Source organism: Acartia tonsa, chromosome 7 (genome assembly GCF_053477335.1).
Source record: "Acartia tonsa isolate MP-2025a chromosome 7, ASM5347733v1, whole genome shotgun sequence".
Taxonomy (NCBI): Eukaryota; Metazoa; Arthropoda; class Copepoda; order Calanoida; family Acartiidae; genus Acartia; species Acartia tonsa.
The window spans coordinates 12,280,314-12,294,359 of NC_137266.1; the positions used below are offsets into that span (position 1 = coordinate 12,280,314).

A 14,046-nucleotide genomic window follows, 5' to 3' on the forward strand; every position below is an offset into this window, starting at 1 on the left:
TAGATTAATAACAGAGCCTGTATGTTGTACCAAGGGGAGTGGTGGTGCCTCTATAACTTGTGATAACTACTGTCAAAATTATCCTGAAGAATGTTAACGCAACTTTTTTGGAAATAAATATTTTTAACTTATGTTTAATTTTTCATTAAATTTTAGACATATAATTTATAAAAAAAACTTGAATGAAAAGCGCAAAAATGTGGATTGACCAACGAATAAGGTGAGTTATAAAGCGGATAATTATGAAAAATAAACATAAACTGTTATAAAAAAAATCACGAAACCTTTTTGTATGGCATAATAAAAACTCGACTACTTATCAAAGTTCTAGCAGTTAATTAACACTCTATAATAGCGGCAGCAGAATTTTCAATCAAACGTAATCAAAAAAGTTTTAAAGATATATGTGAGATGTCAGATGTTATTCAAAGTTTTAGATAGGCACACCTATTTTCCATCTAAGATCATGCCTTGTATAAATTAAAATTTTTACTTTTTCTGTAAATTGTTGATTTATCCCTAGCTTCTATAGAAGGACGGGAAAGGTAAGGATGATAGCTTAAAACCACTCTAGATATTTATGAATCTTTCCAGTAAATTACAACCCATTTTAACCAGCAATTTTCGAGATCTTTAGCGTCAGACAACAAATCCTTACTACTTTAAATTATAAGAGGTAGGATGGGAGCGTGGCTCAGTGGTAGCACACTGTGATACGGTGGTGACAGTTCGCGTTAGAATCTCCATTATATGTTGACTCGAATTTCTCAGTCGCAATACCATCACGCAACTTCCCCCCTGGTCGTTTAAGAAATAAGGAAGATTATAGAGTAAATTAAGATACTGAATAGTCACGTACGTGTTATCAGTAATAACCTTATCCCAAGCTCCTTTGCGGAAAGTGTCATCCATTACTGTGACTTAATTTGGGACACCTGCCATACTCAGCTAGGATGAGGTAGTAATGAGGAGCTCTAATGAGATAGGGGGTCAAGTAATGATGATTGAGCTGGCCCTAGTGGCTGTAAAAAAAGTGTCTCAACCTACTCCATGACGACATAGGCCCAAACCTTGAGAAACTATAACTAATAAATCAATCAATTCTTTTCAGTGTATTAGCCTAAAATACACTTTTTAGCTTCTATTCCTCTAATTAGTATCATTCTTGTTATACAAACAGTTCACAGGGATCTAAAGGGATAAGACAATTACCGATAAATTCACGTTTATCCCCAATGATGATAAACAAAATTACATCTTCTGCAAATTACAATTATTGGTTGAAACAATCGAACACTAAATCTATTGAACTAATCAATAAAAATTCAATAAAAGTCCCCAAACTTGTTAAGCCAACGAATAAGAAAACGTATTTAAAACACATTAGAGACTAGTGTAATAAACAGTCTAATGACCCTTCCCTCCCTGAAAAGTTTAAGTAATACATTTGTAAGTAATAATGAAATATATTTCTATACATCAACTTTCAATATAAATGATTCAAAAACATATCTAACATAAAAACAATTAGTTAATTGATTTTTTTTTAGTTAATTATATCACATATTATTGTAGACTTTGTACATACACAAAAGATTATTTACACAATTTTCAATGAAACTTTTAATTTGTTTCATAAAAAAGTACTTGATTCTTTTTTTTTGAAATTGTAACATAATAAATATTATTGAGTAAAAACTATAAGCAAGGTTTAAAAAAAAAACCTTGTATTTTAATTTATTATCGCATCGTATTATAGACAGCTTTCCGCGGATATTAAAATGAAATATTAAGATTAAAACCATTTTTGTTAAACAAAACTGGTACAATTATTTCAATTAAAAAAAAAGATATTTGTAGAAAACTGGTTATAATACAATAAGATACATGATTTTTCAGTATGGCTCGGAACAGGTTCTACTCCAGCGGATATTAATCGGTTGCGAAGTCATACTAGAATAGTTATTTCTCGTATCGTATTATAAACGGCTTTCCGCGGATATAGAATGTACAATTATAAGATTAAAACTAGTTTTTTTAGCCCCGAGGTCCCCGATTGTACATTTCTATATTCGTAGAAAACTGGATATAATACGATGCTAGAAATAGTTTTTTCGTATTCATGAGAAACGGTTCCTATCCACCGGATTCAAATGAATACGAGAAATATTATTAAAGAAACTGTAAAAATTATCTAATTGGTGTGAATTAACTTCCCCACATTTATTTCCAAAAATAATAATCGCTAAATCGCCCAGGGCATTCAGTAAGGTAACACTCAATAGACAACCAACCCTATGATTGCACAACCTTTGTCTAGAAGTCTTAACTGTACATGGAAATGTGTTATGTGTGTTTAGAGCCGCTTCTCTAACTATCAATGTCGCGCCTCTGACATAGTAGCAGTAGGAACCATTTTTATACGTCTTTATATTTTTGATGCGGTGTTGAACCGAGATTCGACCCCATCACCTACCCAGCAACGAGCGGATGTAAAGTTACAGTAGCGGGTTTACGGATATGTTAATACACGGAAGTGAACCCACACCAAGGATATATATTATGGCTGGCTATCTGTTCTAACAATAAACAACAACAAGATAATGCCATTAACAAACAAACAAAAAAACAATAAAAATAATAATTTTTTGACAATTTTTTTTGAATTATCAAAGTAAATGTACATACTTTTAGTTCTTTATTTGAGCAAAATCAGTTAAACTCATAATATTTTCATTATTATTCTATATTTTTTTCTAAAAACATTTAGAGGAAAGTAATCTGAGAAAAACTTTTGAACTTCTTGGAAATAAAAAAAAATTAATTCAATATTTTTTTAATTCAGTTTTCTTGATATTTAAAGAATTTGATTTTACTTAATCCCTATTAAATTGCTTTTTCTTACAATTCTTAATGTAAAATTTAAATATTTAAAAAAAATCTATTTGAAACAGTTTTAAAATGAATGAATATTAAAAATGTAAATTTTACGAAGTAAAAATCACGCAACCTTGAGCTCTGCTAATTTCTGTCCATATATATCTACGGCACCCTGTACCAACAAATTGTAATTTATTCATACTATATTAAATAAATATATAATCAGTAAATTAGGCCAATAGGAAGATAGTGGAGGAACAAGTCGACTATGTTATTGGTTAGAAAGTGTTTAGACTTTGATACAAAAAGAATGTTATTTTTTCATGTAGTCTGACGGATTATTAAGTCTGATTGGCCATCTAGGGTTATAAATCTATTATGCTACTTTTGAAAAATTACACTTCACCTTTCTCAACTGAAGATTTATGATGGTATGCTTTATTTAAATAAAAGGAGGGAAATCTAATTTTGAAAATCAGACAAAAACACCAAAGATAAGGGGGAAAATGTTAAAAATTTTAAAAAAGCATAAAAACCTGCAACAAGCGTCAGACCGCCATGGATGTTTTATAATTAATTATGCTCCATGCTGTTGACAAGAAGTTTCAGCCTTCTATCATCTTTGAGGACGGACAGAAAGAGTGAATTATAGAGTACCTTCGCTACTTATAAGAGGGAAAGAGGGGGGGGGCAGGTAAAGGATCTCATATATAAATCTTATTTGTTTAGTATGAATAAATGCTTCCCTGATAAACAAAACACGGCACAGCAATCATGTTGAATATTGTCACAACTTTGGCATCCTTAATTAAATATTAATTTAGTTAACAATCATGAATTTATGAGATGAAAAAAAGTTTTAATCTAATGTTTAATAAACAGCGTTAAGTGCCGCCAAAAAATGACGTCATACAATAAAAGGACCAATGGCAGGCCAGTATACATTGAGATTGACCAATGGTAAAATTCATACTGGCCTCTCATTAGTCATTTTATTGTTTGACGTAATTTTTTTGAGGTACTTTACTCTGTTTTAATGTTAAATCCTGTGCAAACTGCTCGCCTCGTTTTTGCACAGCAGCTTGCTTGCCTAAAAAACCATTTGCACCACAAGTTATGGTCTTAGCTTATTTTAATCTTTAAAAATTCAGTTAAGTAAACTAATACAGTTAAAGTATTTTTTAAAAGCGAAGCTTTTCTATAATTAGGGTAGGTCCGTCCGTCCGAGATAGATAGCTTTTATTCATTAATTTAGGCATGTTTGAATTGTCCTTTCGACTTCAAACTTTGCATGGTGATTCCTGTAGTAGTTAGGTACGATTTAGAAAGCGTAACAACTCTATAATCATTACCAGAGTGTCCGTACGTTTATTTTAAACATGTCGATTTTTCTACTTTTTTAAAAACAAATTTTTATGTGATCTTATTATCCGTTTGATCTGATTTTTGGTATTTTGATTCCTGGGACAACAAAGAACAATATTTAAGCGAAGCAACTCTATAATCAAGTCCTAAAAATGTAAGTATGTCCATAAACATTATCCTGTATCAAGCAGTTTTTGATGTTGTCATCCTAGTTTATGATAAAAATTGACGTTGGATTGTTCAAGTAGTTAAATAACTGTTATAACTAACTTTTAATTTCTACTATTACAAAAATATAATATGGAGTGGATGTTTATTTTTATAAAATGTTACTTAATAAATCACACGCTTTGCTATATTCAAACTATCACTAATTACGACTAACAGTTATTATAGAATTTTAAGATTCAATTTGAAATAACAAATATGATTAATAAATTATCTACATATATGGTGTAGCTCTACAAAGTGTCCGAAAAAATTAGCCGTGTGACGTCATATAAATTAGGGATGAAAGGAGAAGTGGGATAGGAAACCCCTTAAAAAGAGATGGATGTATTGACGTCACACGGCCAATTTTTTCGGACACGTTGTAGAGCTTCTACATGGTGCATAAATGAGCTTCGCCCTAATCATCTTTAGGTTCATTCAAAGGGGGAGGGAGTGTGCAGAATAATAGCCTAAAACCATAACGAGAAATAAAAAAAGGAATAGCAGAATACCATCCGAGGACCTTCACTAAAATAATGAACTTAATTAGGCACTTTGGGGTTAGCGGGATCTTAATTAGCAAACAAAAAACCTTACTACTTACATGAAATTATATGCCACCTAACAGCACACTCAAAAATATAAATTAGTGGACATAAAAGTATATTTTTGTATTTTAAAATCAAAATTTACCTCTAACAAATTACAATGTTTCTGGAGGTCAACGGCCAAGACTGGTAAACTATCGGCTCCAGCACACAGTCCGTCCGTTGTCCGCTCCAGCTGTCCCAGCCGTACCTCCATCTCATCCAGGGAGTAGTTAGATATCCTAGAAAGATAGACAGATAGATAGATAGTAGATAGGCAGATAGATAGATAGTAAATAGACATCTATAATACAAAGTAGCTTGATGTCTCTCCGTCCGTCCCTTAAGATCTGAACCAATCGGATTCTACTCCTCAGGGTATATACCTATTGGTCCTGTGGTGGTTTTATGCTTTTTTCTTTGGTGGGGGGAGGGACAAATTTCCCCCCCACCAAAAAAATTTTTTCTTGGAAAACTATTTCACATAAAATAGCAGCACCAGAAATTTTTATATTTTTTTATATTACCTCTTGGGGCTTTGCCCCTAGAGGCTAGGGGCGAAGCCGCTAGTATATATACATAGTAGATATACATATATATAGATAGTATATAGACAGCTAGAACATAGATTGATAGATATGCTCCACATCTTCAATCTATACCTAAATCTTATCCAGGGAGTAGTTTTATATCCTAGATAGATAGATAGATAATTGTCAAGCTCTTTATAGTGCCTGAAAAAAATGATGCCATAATGGCCTCCCATTGGTAAATTAAAATATATATGTAGGGCTGCCATTAATAATTTAGTCTGTGTATTTACCTATCATTGTTCATTTGTATTGTATGACGTAATTTTTTATATGCACTATTAAGTCAGTAAAATAAATGATACCTATATCCTTCTGATTTAATCTTGTTGAGTTGACTTATCATGGAACTCAGAATTCTCTTCACTTCTCCAACCCTGATCAAATTTCATACTTATTTTTATGCCAGTTTTTTTTAGGGGACATTAGCCTGTTAAGTTCTGGTACCCAAAGTTTTATAAACACGTTCTTTAGGTACATTGTATTAATTTTTCTTGACACTTTGGTTCAAACTAGAAGTGTCAAAACTTTTCAATCAATAATTAAAATGTACACAAGGTTTTTTTTTCATAATCATTAAGGACGTACACCAACATTGATCGTCCAATGTACTATCCCTTAGTATCCTTTACTGGTTTAAGAGGAGGTGGGGGGGGGGGGGGTTAGAGTATCCTAATCAAACCGTTAATGTCGGCTAGAATGTTATTTCCAGTATGGCTTTGAAACCAATCAATATCCACTGGATTAGAACTGGTTATCAGTTTTACTGAAAAATCATAGGGCTAACAAAATTGGTTTTAAACTTACAATTTTTCGTACTAAAATGTACAGAAATTCGTCTATAATGCAAAGAAAATATGACGCCTCTTCTTTCAATATGTTGTACATTTATGCTATATTTAAACCTAATAATATATTAATGTTATGTTAGATATATATAGTCAATAGACATTTCAAATAATAATATTCTGCACTTTGTCTATATTTATAACCAGCTGCTCGCATGAAAGGGGTATAGAAAGCAATACAAATAGCTTAATACCAACTTTAGAACTATGTGAAGCTTCCTTAAAAAATGGAGAACTCAATCGGTTCAGAATTTAACAAAATCAGACAAAAAATCTTACTTTGTATCTATTTAGCAATATGAAAGATATATGTAAATTACGGCACTTACAATTTCTTCATTTTATTTTATTGGAGTATTTCTTTACAGTTGATGTTATATAGCCTTCTGATAAGCAAAGCTCGGTAACTGAATATATATGCCACCGATAAGTCTCAAAGAAATCGACGCTTTTAACTTTAATGTTATCTGGATAGCTTAAACCTAGGAATAAGGTATAACCAACAAGCAAAATAAATCTAAAATAACATTTGGGGGGTAAATGGAGAGGTCGTCAATTTTACGATGTGTTGCCCCCCAACGACAGCTGAAAAAAACGTATAGGTTTCGTGATTTTTTTTTCGAATTAATATCGCTATTGGTATAAGCTGGCTTAAACCTTTTCCTAAGATTTTAATCAGTCTATTTTTCACAATTATAAAAAAGTAGTAAGGAAATTTGTGTCTGTAGCTTAGGATATTGATAGCTACTGAACCGATTGAGTTCTGTATTTTAGGGAAGCTTCACACATGAAACAGGATGGTTTTATGCAATCTTTAATGTATTAGTCTTTAGGTGGTTTTAGGATTTTCTTCTACCCTTCCCTTTTCGTATACGGGTGCAACCTCTAATAATGTTTAAAAACAACAAACGGATTTTGAAATGGCGGCTGCCTAGCTTGGCTGAAATGATTCTATTAAAGTTGTAAAATTTCAAGTAGACACGCATCCTCTTTACACGGTGTAAAGTATAAGGAATAGAAATGTTAAACCTATTATATAAAGTAGAAGGAACTTTGACTGTGTATCTGTGTGTGTGTACCGAAGGATCTTGCTAACTACTGAACCGATTTGGTTCTATTTTCAAATATACTTTTCCATAAGTCCTGGTAGGCATTATAGATATTTTGGGTTAGATTATCACCACCCTCACAAGAGAAATCGCCCCTAAAAAAAATCTCTCCCCCCCCCCCAAGAAAAATCTTCTTTTTAATCTTAAATGAAAAAAATGGGTAGTTGAATTTAAAGCCTCTAGGGTGTAACCTCTGTTACTTTTATAATTTAAAAGTGTATTAAATTTATATGACTCGTTTCTTGTGTTTAGTGCTTTAGGTATCGTATATTGTAAGATATGAAGACTTTTTGATTGATAAACTTTTGTTTCAAACTCCTAGATGTAAGAATATATTATTTTCACAGATAGGCAATCAGCGAGATAAATATTTTTAATTTTATAAAGCAAAGCTTTACTTAAGAAAGTGACTGTTAATGGCTTCCTTATTATAAGATGAAATACAATGCATAACCTTAGGTTCAACTAAGAAATTGAACATTTAGAAGTTCTTTATTTCTTTACCAAAGCTTTCACAAGCAATAGTAGCAGAATATCAAAATTTTAGAGAAAACTAAAAAAAATGATTATTAAAAAACTATTCAAAGAGGCAGAGAGTGGCTAGAAAAGTAGTTCAAACCATCCGAATGGGCCAAAGACTGAAACTTTAAAATAGAATGGCCTAAACCCATTATATGAGCTATGGGAAGCTTGCCCTAAAAAGAGAACTCAATCAGTTCAGTAGATATTGAGATCTTTAACTTCAGACAAAAAAATCTTACTACTTGAATAATAGAATTAAATAGAGGACATTGAAAGTTTTTAATTTCATACACACGTACTATCTTCATCCCTGGTCATTCAGAGAAATTTGTGAATTCCATCAAACTTTGGCAGCAGGTTTCAATTTGATAAAGTGTTGTTTCAACCAAGGAGGGAGGGCACATGGTATTGTAAATTACACTGGTGGCCAAAGTTTTTATAACCACATTATCTCATTTGTTGGCTTACAATTTTTTTGGTACTTTTGGTAGAAATTTAACCAAGTAATGTCCAAACATTCCAACTAATAATCTCCAAAAGTGGTAATTTTGATTGTCGTTGTAAAAGGGTTGTAAATTGATCATCCGCTGTCTTATCCCTTAAAATCCCTGTGTTTCCATAAAAGTTACTACCATAGTACCAACAAACACTTTCATTCATTCCCGGGTTTTACTTCGTATATTTTTTCATTTAAATTTTTTGGGGGGAAATTTTTATGTACTCTTTATTTTAGGACGTTGGATGTAGCCATCCCCATATTATCTAAAAAAATCTTTCCCTGGACATAATCAAAGTTCTACTATAAACAAGTTCAGCAGTTAGCGAGATCCTTCGCTACAGACAGATATCCTGTTACTTTTTAAAAAAACCTTATATAAAAGTAGCAGGATATTTGTTTTAGTGTCTGACTATATCGAAGGATCTCGCTAACCACTCACCCAATATGGTTCTCCTTTACAATATAGCTTTTAGATTTGAAAATATTCTTAGGACGGGTATCATCTCCCTAACAAGAAAAAACACCCCTAGAAAACCTTTTTCTTATTAAGCTAAAAATAAAAATCATCGGGGTTCAGATTCCCACCAACCCTCACCTCAAGTGCCTCTAGAGTCGTAACCGCTAGTTCTTTTTATAAAAATAAGTTCCTGTAAGGTAGTTTAGCTAATCTGTCAACAAATAACAGTTTTCTTGGCAGACTATAGCAACCTAAAAATAAATAGAAATATTAGTTCTGAAATAGTTTAAATTATGTAGTTTGTTTGTATGTACCTGAAAATTCAAAAAACAACTATGTAGATTTTAAATCCATACATCAATATAAGTACCAAGAAAGCCATACTAAAAGTTATATAATTAAAGTGAAGTTACATTTTCAAATTTTTTATTGCCTGTAACATAATCAAATAATGCGTCTCCTTGTTAAAATTTTGAAATGTTATATTCTTATTGGATGTTTTTTTTGAAAAAAATTATTGTATCATTTAGAAATTGAAAAATTGGAAATTGACTTTTTAGTTTTGAAACATGAAACATGCAAAAGTTGGGTTTTTAATTAGGAATGCTATTTGGTATATCTTACTTCTTTTTCACCCCCTCAAAGCTTCACTCTCCCCTAATAATTCGCTGTTTACGCCACTGATTCGAAATTTTGTTGAGAAGAGAATTGACAATCGTATTTGATGCGATGTAATGCAATGGAGAATGTAAAATTACTTTGTTTTTTTACTATAAATCTGAATTTTTCATAATGAACTTAAAAAACACACTTTTACATCTTTTTTTAAGGGTAAAGAAAATCTAAATAATAAAAATTTAATACTGAGTATAAATTATATTAATGTTCCCTTTATCCAAGATTTAAGTTGGTTTTAGGTTGAAATTAATTAATTTTCAAGTTTGTAATTCCGTGTCTTGCAGGGACATGGGAATAGGTAAATAGTAAATTTTTCCTCCAATCATTTTAAGCTACAAATAAATATACTAAGCATTCAATTAGGTGTAAAAGATAGTATTAGTTAAGGCTTAAATCTTCTAAGATCTTAATGAATAATGAAGACAAAATTGATAGAACAACCCCCCCCCCCAACAATATGAAAATAGATATTTATCGTATCGTATTAAAAAAAGTATTCAGTAGTATTAAAATGAAAAAAAAAATAAGATTAAACCCATAGGCACGGAGTAACAAAACTGGTATTAATCTTATGATTTGAATTTAATATTCGTGGAAAACTGTCTGTAATTCGATGCTTTACATGTTTTTTTCCCCGGTTCTAATCCACCTGATATTAATTGGTTTCGAAGTCATACTGGAAATAGAATTACCCCTACTTTGGATTCAAATTATTGGCGGAAAAGTTTGGAAACTTGTTTACAATCTAAGATAAATTTAAATAAAGGAACATTTGATGGACCAATGCTTTAGATATCAAAAATGGTAATATTAAAGTAAAATAATAGAGGGGACACGCCACACGGGTTTTATACAACTTTACCCACAAGGACTTTTAATTGGGTCTTTGAATACCAGTCAATAGCATTTGAAATATTACCACAGCAAAGTTGCAACAAAAGAACAGAGAACACTTTGTAGCAGACAAAAAAAGGTCCCCACAAGTTTTGCCAAATAGTTGTCTTGGTTATACGTCTATACTTATATGTTTATTGGTTTATATTTATCTAATTTCTACACCATTGACGTATCCCTGTGTGACAGATGTCTTGTTAGAATAGCAAATTAAACTAAAACCCAGACACAAAATAGTTCAGGGTGTGTTCACACAAAGATAAAAAAAAAACAATTTTAGTTTTTCCTTTTACTTTTCACTTTAGATGCCATAATTTTAATCTACAGTAGGAGTAATTTTGATTATCATAATTGGGGATGTACTTGAACTAATACTCCAATGTCTTATATTATCTTTTAATTTTGATTATGTAGTACAAGCTAACAGTGTTCCAACTACATCACCAATAATCTTAATATGCAATATGTTAATATTGATTATCATAATTGGGGATTTACTTGAACTAATAGTTCATTATCTTATCCTTAAGTAGTACAAACTAGTAGTGCTCAATCTTTTCTATCAATCTGTATTAGGGTTAATTTGTTTATCATAATCAAGATCACTGCATATTCACATGTTTAAAAGTTTAAAAAATAATTTCGTCATCCATTGGCGCTTCCCTAAATGTGTGAGACATATGTATTATATTTGCTAATTTATGTAAACTTAATTTAAACATGTTAAAATGTACATTTATTAAAAATGATTAAATTACATTTTTTGGAATGTAATTTAAATTTAATAAAAGGCTAGAAACCTTAAATAAAAAAGATTTGAGTATTTTAATTAACCAAGTTTTTTTAATTAAACCTTTCAAATTAATTTTGATATAGGGGTATTTAATGATAACTTTTAAATAATATACCTAAGAATATGAAAGGTTTTTTATTGTCTAAGTTTTATAAGAATACTAAAATGAATTCTAATGGTAGGGGGACAAAGTGACTCAAAAATCAGCCGTGTGACTTCATAAAAATGAGTAATTATCCATCTCTTTTTTAGGGGTTTTCTTTCCTTCTTCTCCTCTCATCTCCCTCATTCTTATGACTTTACACGGCTGATTTATAAGTCACTTTGTCCTAATGTTTAAGAAATTAAAAATCTTTTGAAAATACAAACTAAAAAAACAGTAGTATGTAAAAGTTAGCAATTAAAATAGTTTTGGGAACCTAAAAAAACAAATATAGATTAATATTTTTTTTACATAATCTTTAAATTTCAAACTAATTTTCTTTTTTTATGATTTTTTTCCTATAAATTGTAAGAATTTTTGTAAGAATTTATTATGTGTAAAATGCATGTCTATAAATCTTTAACCTACGCGTGCAAACATGTCAGCATAAATTCAGCGATCTAAAGGGATAAGACAATGGTCGATAAATTGATATGCATGCACAATGATGATATACAAAATTTCCCCTTCTGTAGATTACTCTTTATGATATAAACGTTTAAACAATCAACTTAATAAAACAACCAGTCAAAATTTGATAAGAGTCCCCAAAGTTGTTAAGCCCACGAATACGAAGAGGTTATCATAACACTTTGAGGACTAGCGCAATAAATATCCCTGCATCCCCTCCCTCCATGGGATAAATTGCATAAAAATGGATAGAGCAATTTATTTTATATTACTTTAAACGTTAGAAGTTTTCTAAGCAAATATTTTTGTTATTTATCGAAGTAATATTCAAATTTTTATAGTTTAGTTACATCTTAAAGTTATATACAAATTCATATGCTATATACACTGACGCTAAAGGTTCGAAATCATGCAAAATATACAGAATATTTAATAACATCATCTTGTTTTCATATGTTGTCTTTACTATAAAGTGTTGGCCCCCAAAATCACGAAATATTTCAAACTAATTTATTACTAATTTTATAAATTTGGCTAAAACTAACTCAAAGGCGTGCACAGAGGTTGTTAACCTTGAGAAGGTAAAAAGAGGGGAAATCGACTACTTTATTTTACTTGTAGCTTTTAAGAATGTCTATTCTTTAATTTATTTAATCCAATAAATCCTTTTCCATGTATTCTTTCTTTTTACAATATGTAGAGGTAGAAAATTGTTTACAACGAGTTTTTTTTAACGATAATAATCAAACATTCGCCTTGTCCTTATTTCCAGTATGGCTTCGAAACCTATATACTTTTTTATTTTAATATCTGCGGAAAGCTGTCTATAATACGATGCGATAAGTAAATTTTACAACGTTTTATTAACTATGCATTAAAATTTTTTTTCTATTCCTTAAGAACTTATGAATATTGCTGCCAAAATAGTTGATAAATTCAGTCAAAAAAAAAAAAAAAAAAAAAAAAAAATACATAAAAATGCTATTTTTACGGAATCTTTTAAGTTAAGTTTTAAAATTTGTTGATTAATTTTTTCTATTAAAAATGCAACCAAAGAAAACAAACATAAACATTTAGTCAAATTTGCCGAAAGAGTAAGGGATGCAAATCCTTACACAAAAAGCTTTGCATGTTTAGATATCATAGCATATGTTGCTGAAGAAAGTAATAGTTATTTCTCGCATCGTATTATAAACGGCTTTCCGCGGATATAGAATGTACAATTATGAGATTAAAACTAGTTTTAATCTTATGATTGTACATTTCTATATTCGTAGAAAGCTGAATATAATACGATGCTAGACATAGTTTTTTCGTATGGATGAGAACCGGTTCCTATCCACCGGATTCGAATGAATACGAGAAAAAAACTTTACCTTTAGTTATTAGTTTTTGCATTTCCATAACATTGCTCGCCTAACATTTTGGTTTTCATTATAAATAACATATCAAGGTTTGACCGCTTTATTCATCAATAAAGTTATGTAATATAAGGGGAGAAAGGATTAAACAGCTGTAGCCCAATCCGGCAATGACCCCCATATGGTAACCAGTGATCTAAAGGGATAAGAAAATGGCCGATACATTTATGTACATCCCCAATAATGAAACACAAAAATTACCACTTCTTTAGATTACAATTAGTGGTTGAAACGTTTGGACGCCCAAATAAATGAACCAACCAATTATAATTCAATTCAAAGTCCAAAGGTTGTTAAGCCAACGAATAAGAAAATGTTATTATAAGACTGGGGACTAGTGTAATAAAAAGGCCAATGTCCTTTCCATCCCTGTATAGCACCACATTAGATTCAAGATTTAGCAGCTTGCAAATATTAAATGACCAAGTTTTTTTTAACAGTTTTTGATTTAAAAAAAAACTCCCAACATATGAAACTATCATTAGCATTTGTCACATAAAAAATGTATACATGATGACAAAGCACAAATTTCTCATGAAAAAAACATTATTGTGCTGAACCAGGTCAGTACAAAATAATG

General features: G+C 30.7%; 2 protein-coding genes across 3 annotated transcripts in view; one reads left to right on the forward strand and one right to left on the reverse strand.

Annotated features, from left to right (window-relative positions):
• LOC145324855 (uncharacterized) overlaps nucleotides 1-131 on the forward strand; it is a 4,996-nt gene extending 4,865 nt beyond the window's left edge. For both annotated transcript variants that reach the window (XM_080167543.1, XM_080167544.1), the window contains one exon: nucleotides 4-131. In XM_080167543.1, the coding sequence (XP_080023669.1) occupies nucleotides 4-97 (94 nt within the window). In that variant the 3' untranslated portion in view covers nucleotides 98-131. The remainder of the gene's footprint in view (nucleotides 1-3) is intronic.
• Nucleotides 132-2,887: 2,756 nt separating this feature from the next.
• Nucleotides 2,888-13,457, reverse strand: LOC145324856 (uncharacterized). Its single transcript, XM_080167547.1, has 6 exons — nucleotides 13,422-13,457; nucleotides 9,257-9,318; nucleotides 5,938-6,008; nucleotides 5,149-5,284; nucleotides 3,625-3,683; nucleotides 2,888-3,050 (listed from the first exon to the last, which is right to left on the reverse strand). Exons 1-6 carry the CDS (start codon nucleotides 13,447-13,449, stop codon nucleotides 3,002-3,004), a joined length of 405 nt encoding a protein of 134 aa, XP_080023673.1. The 5' UTR covers nucleotides 13,450-13,457; the 3' UTR covers nucleotides 2,888-3,001.
• Between the last annotated feature and the right edge of the window lie 589 nt (nucleotides 13,458-14,046).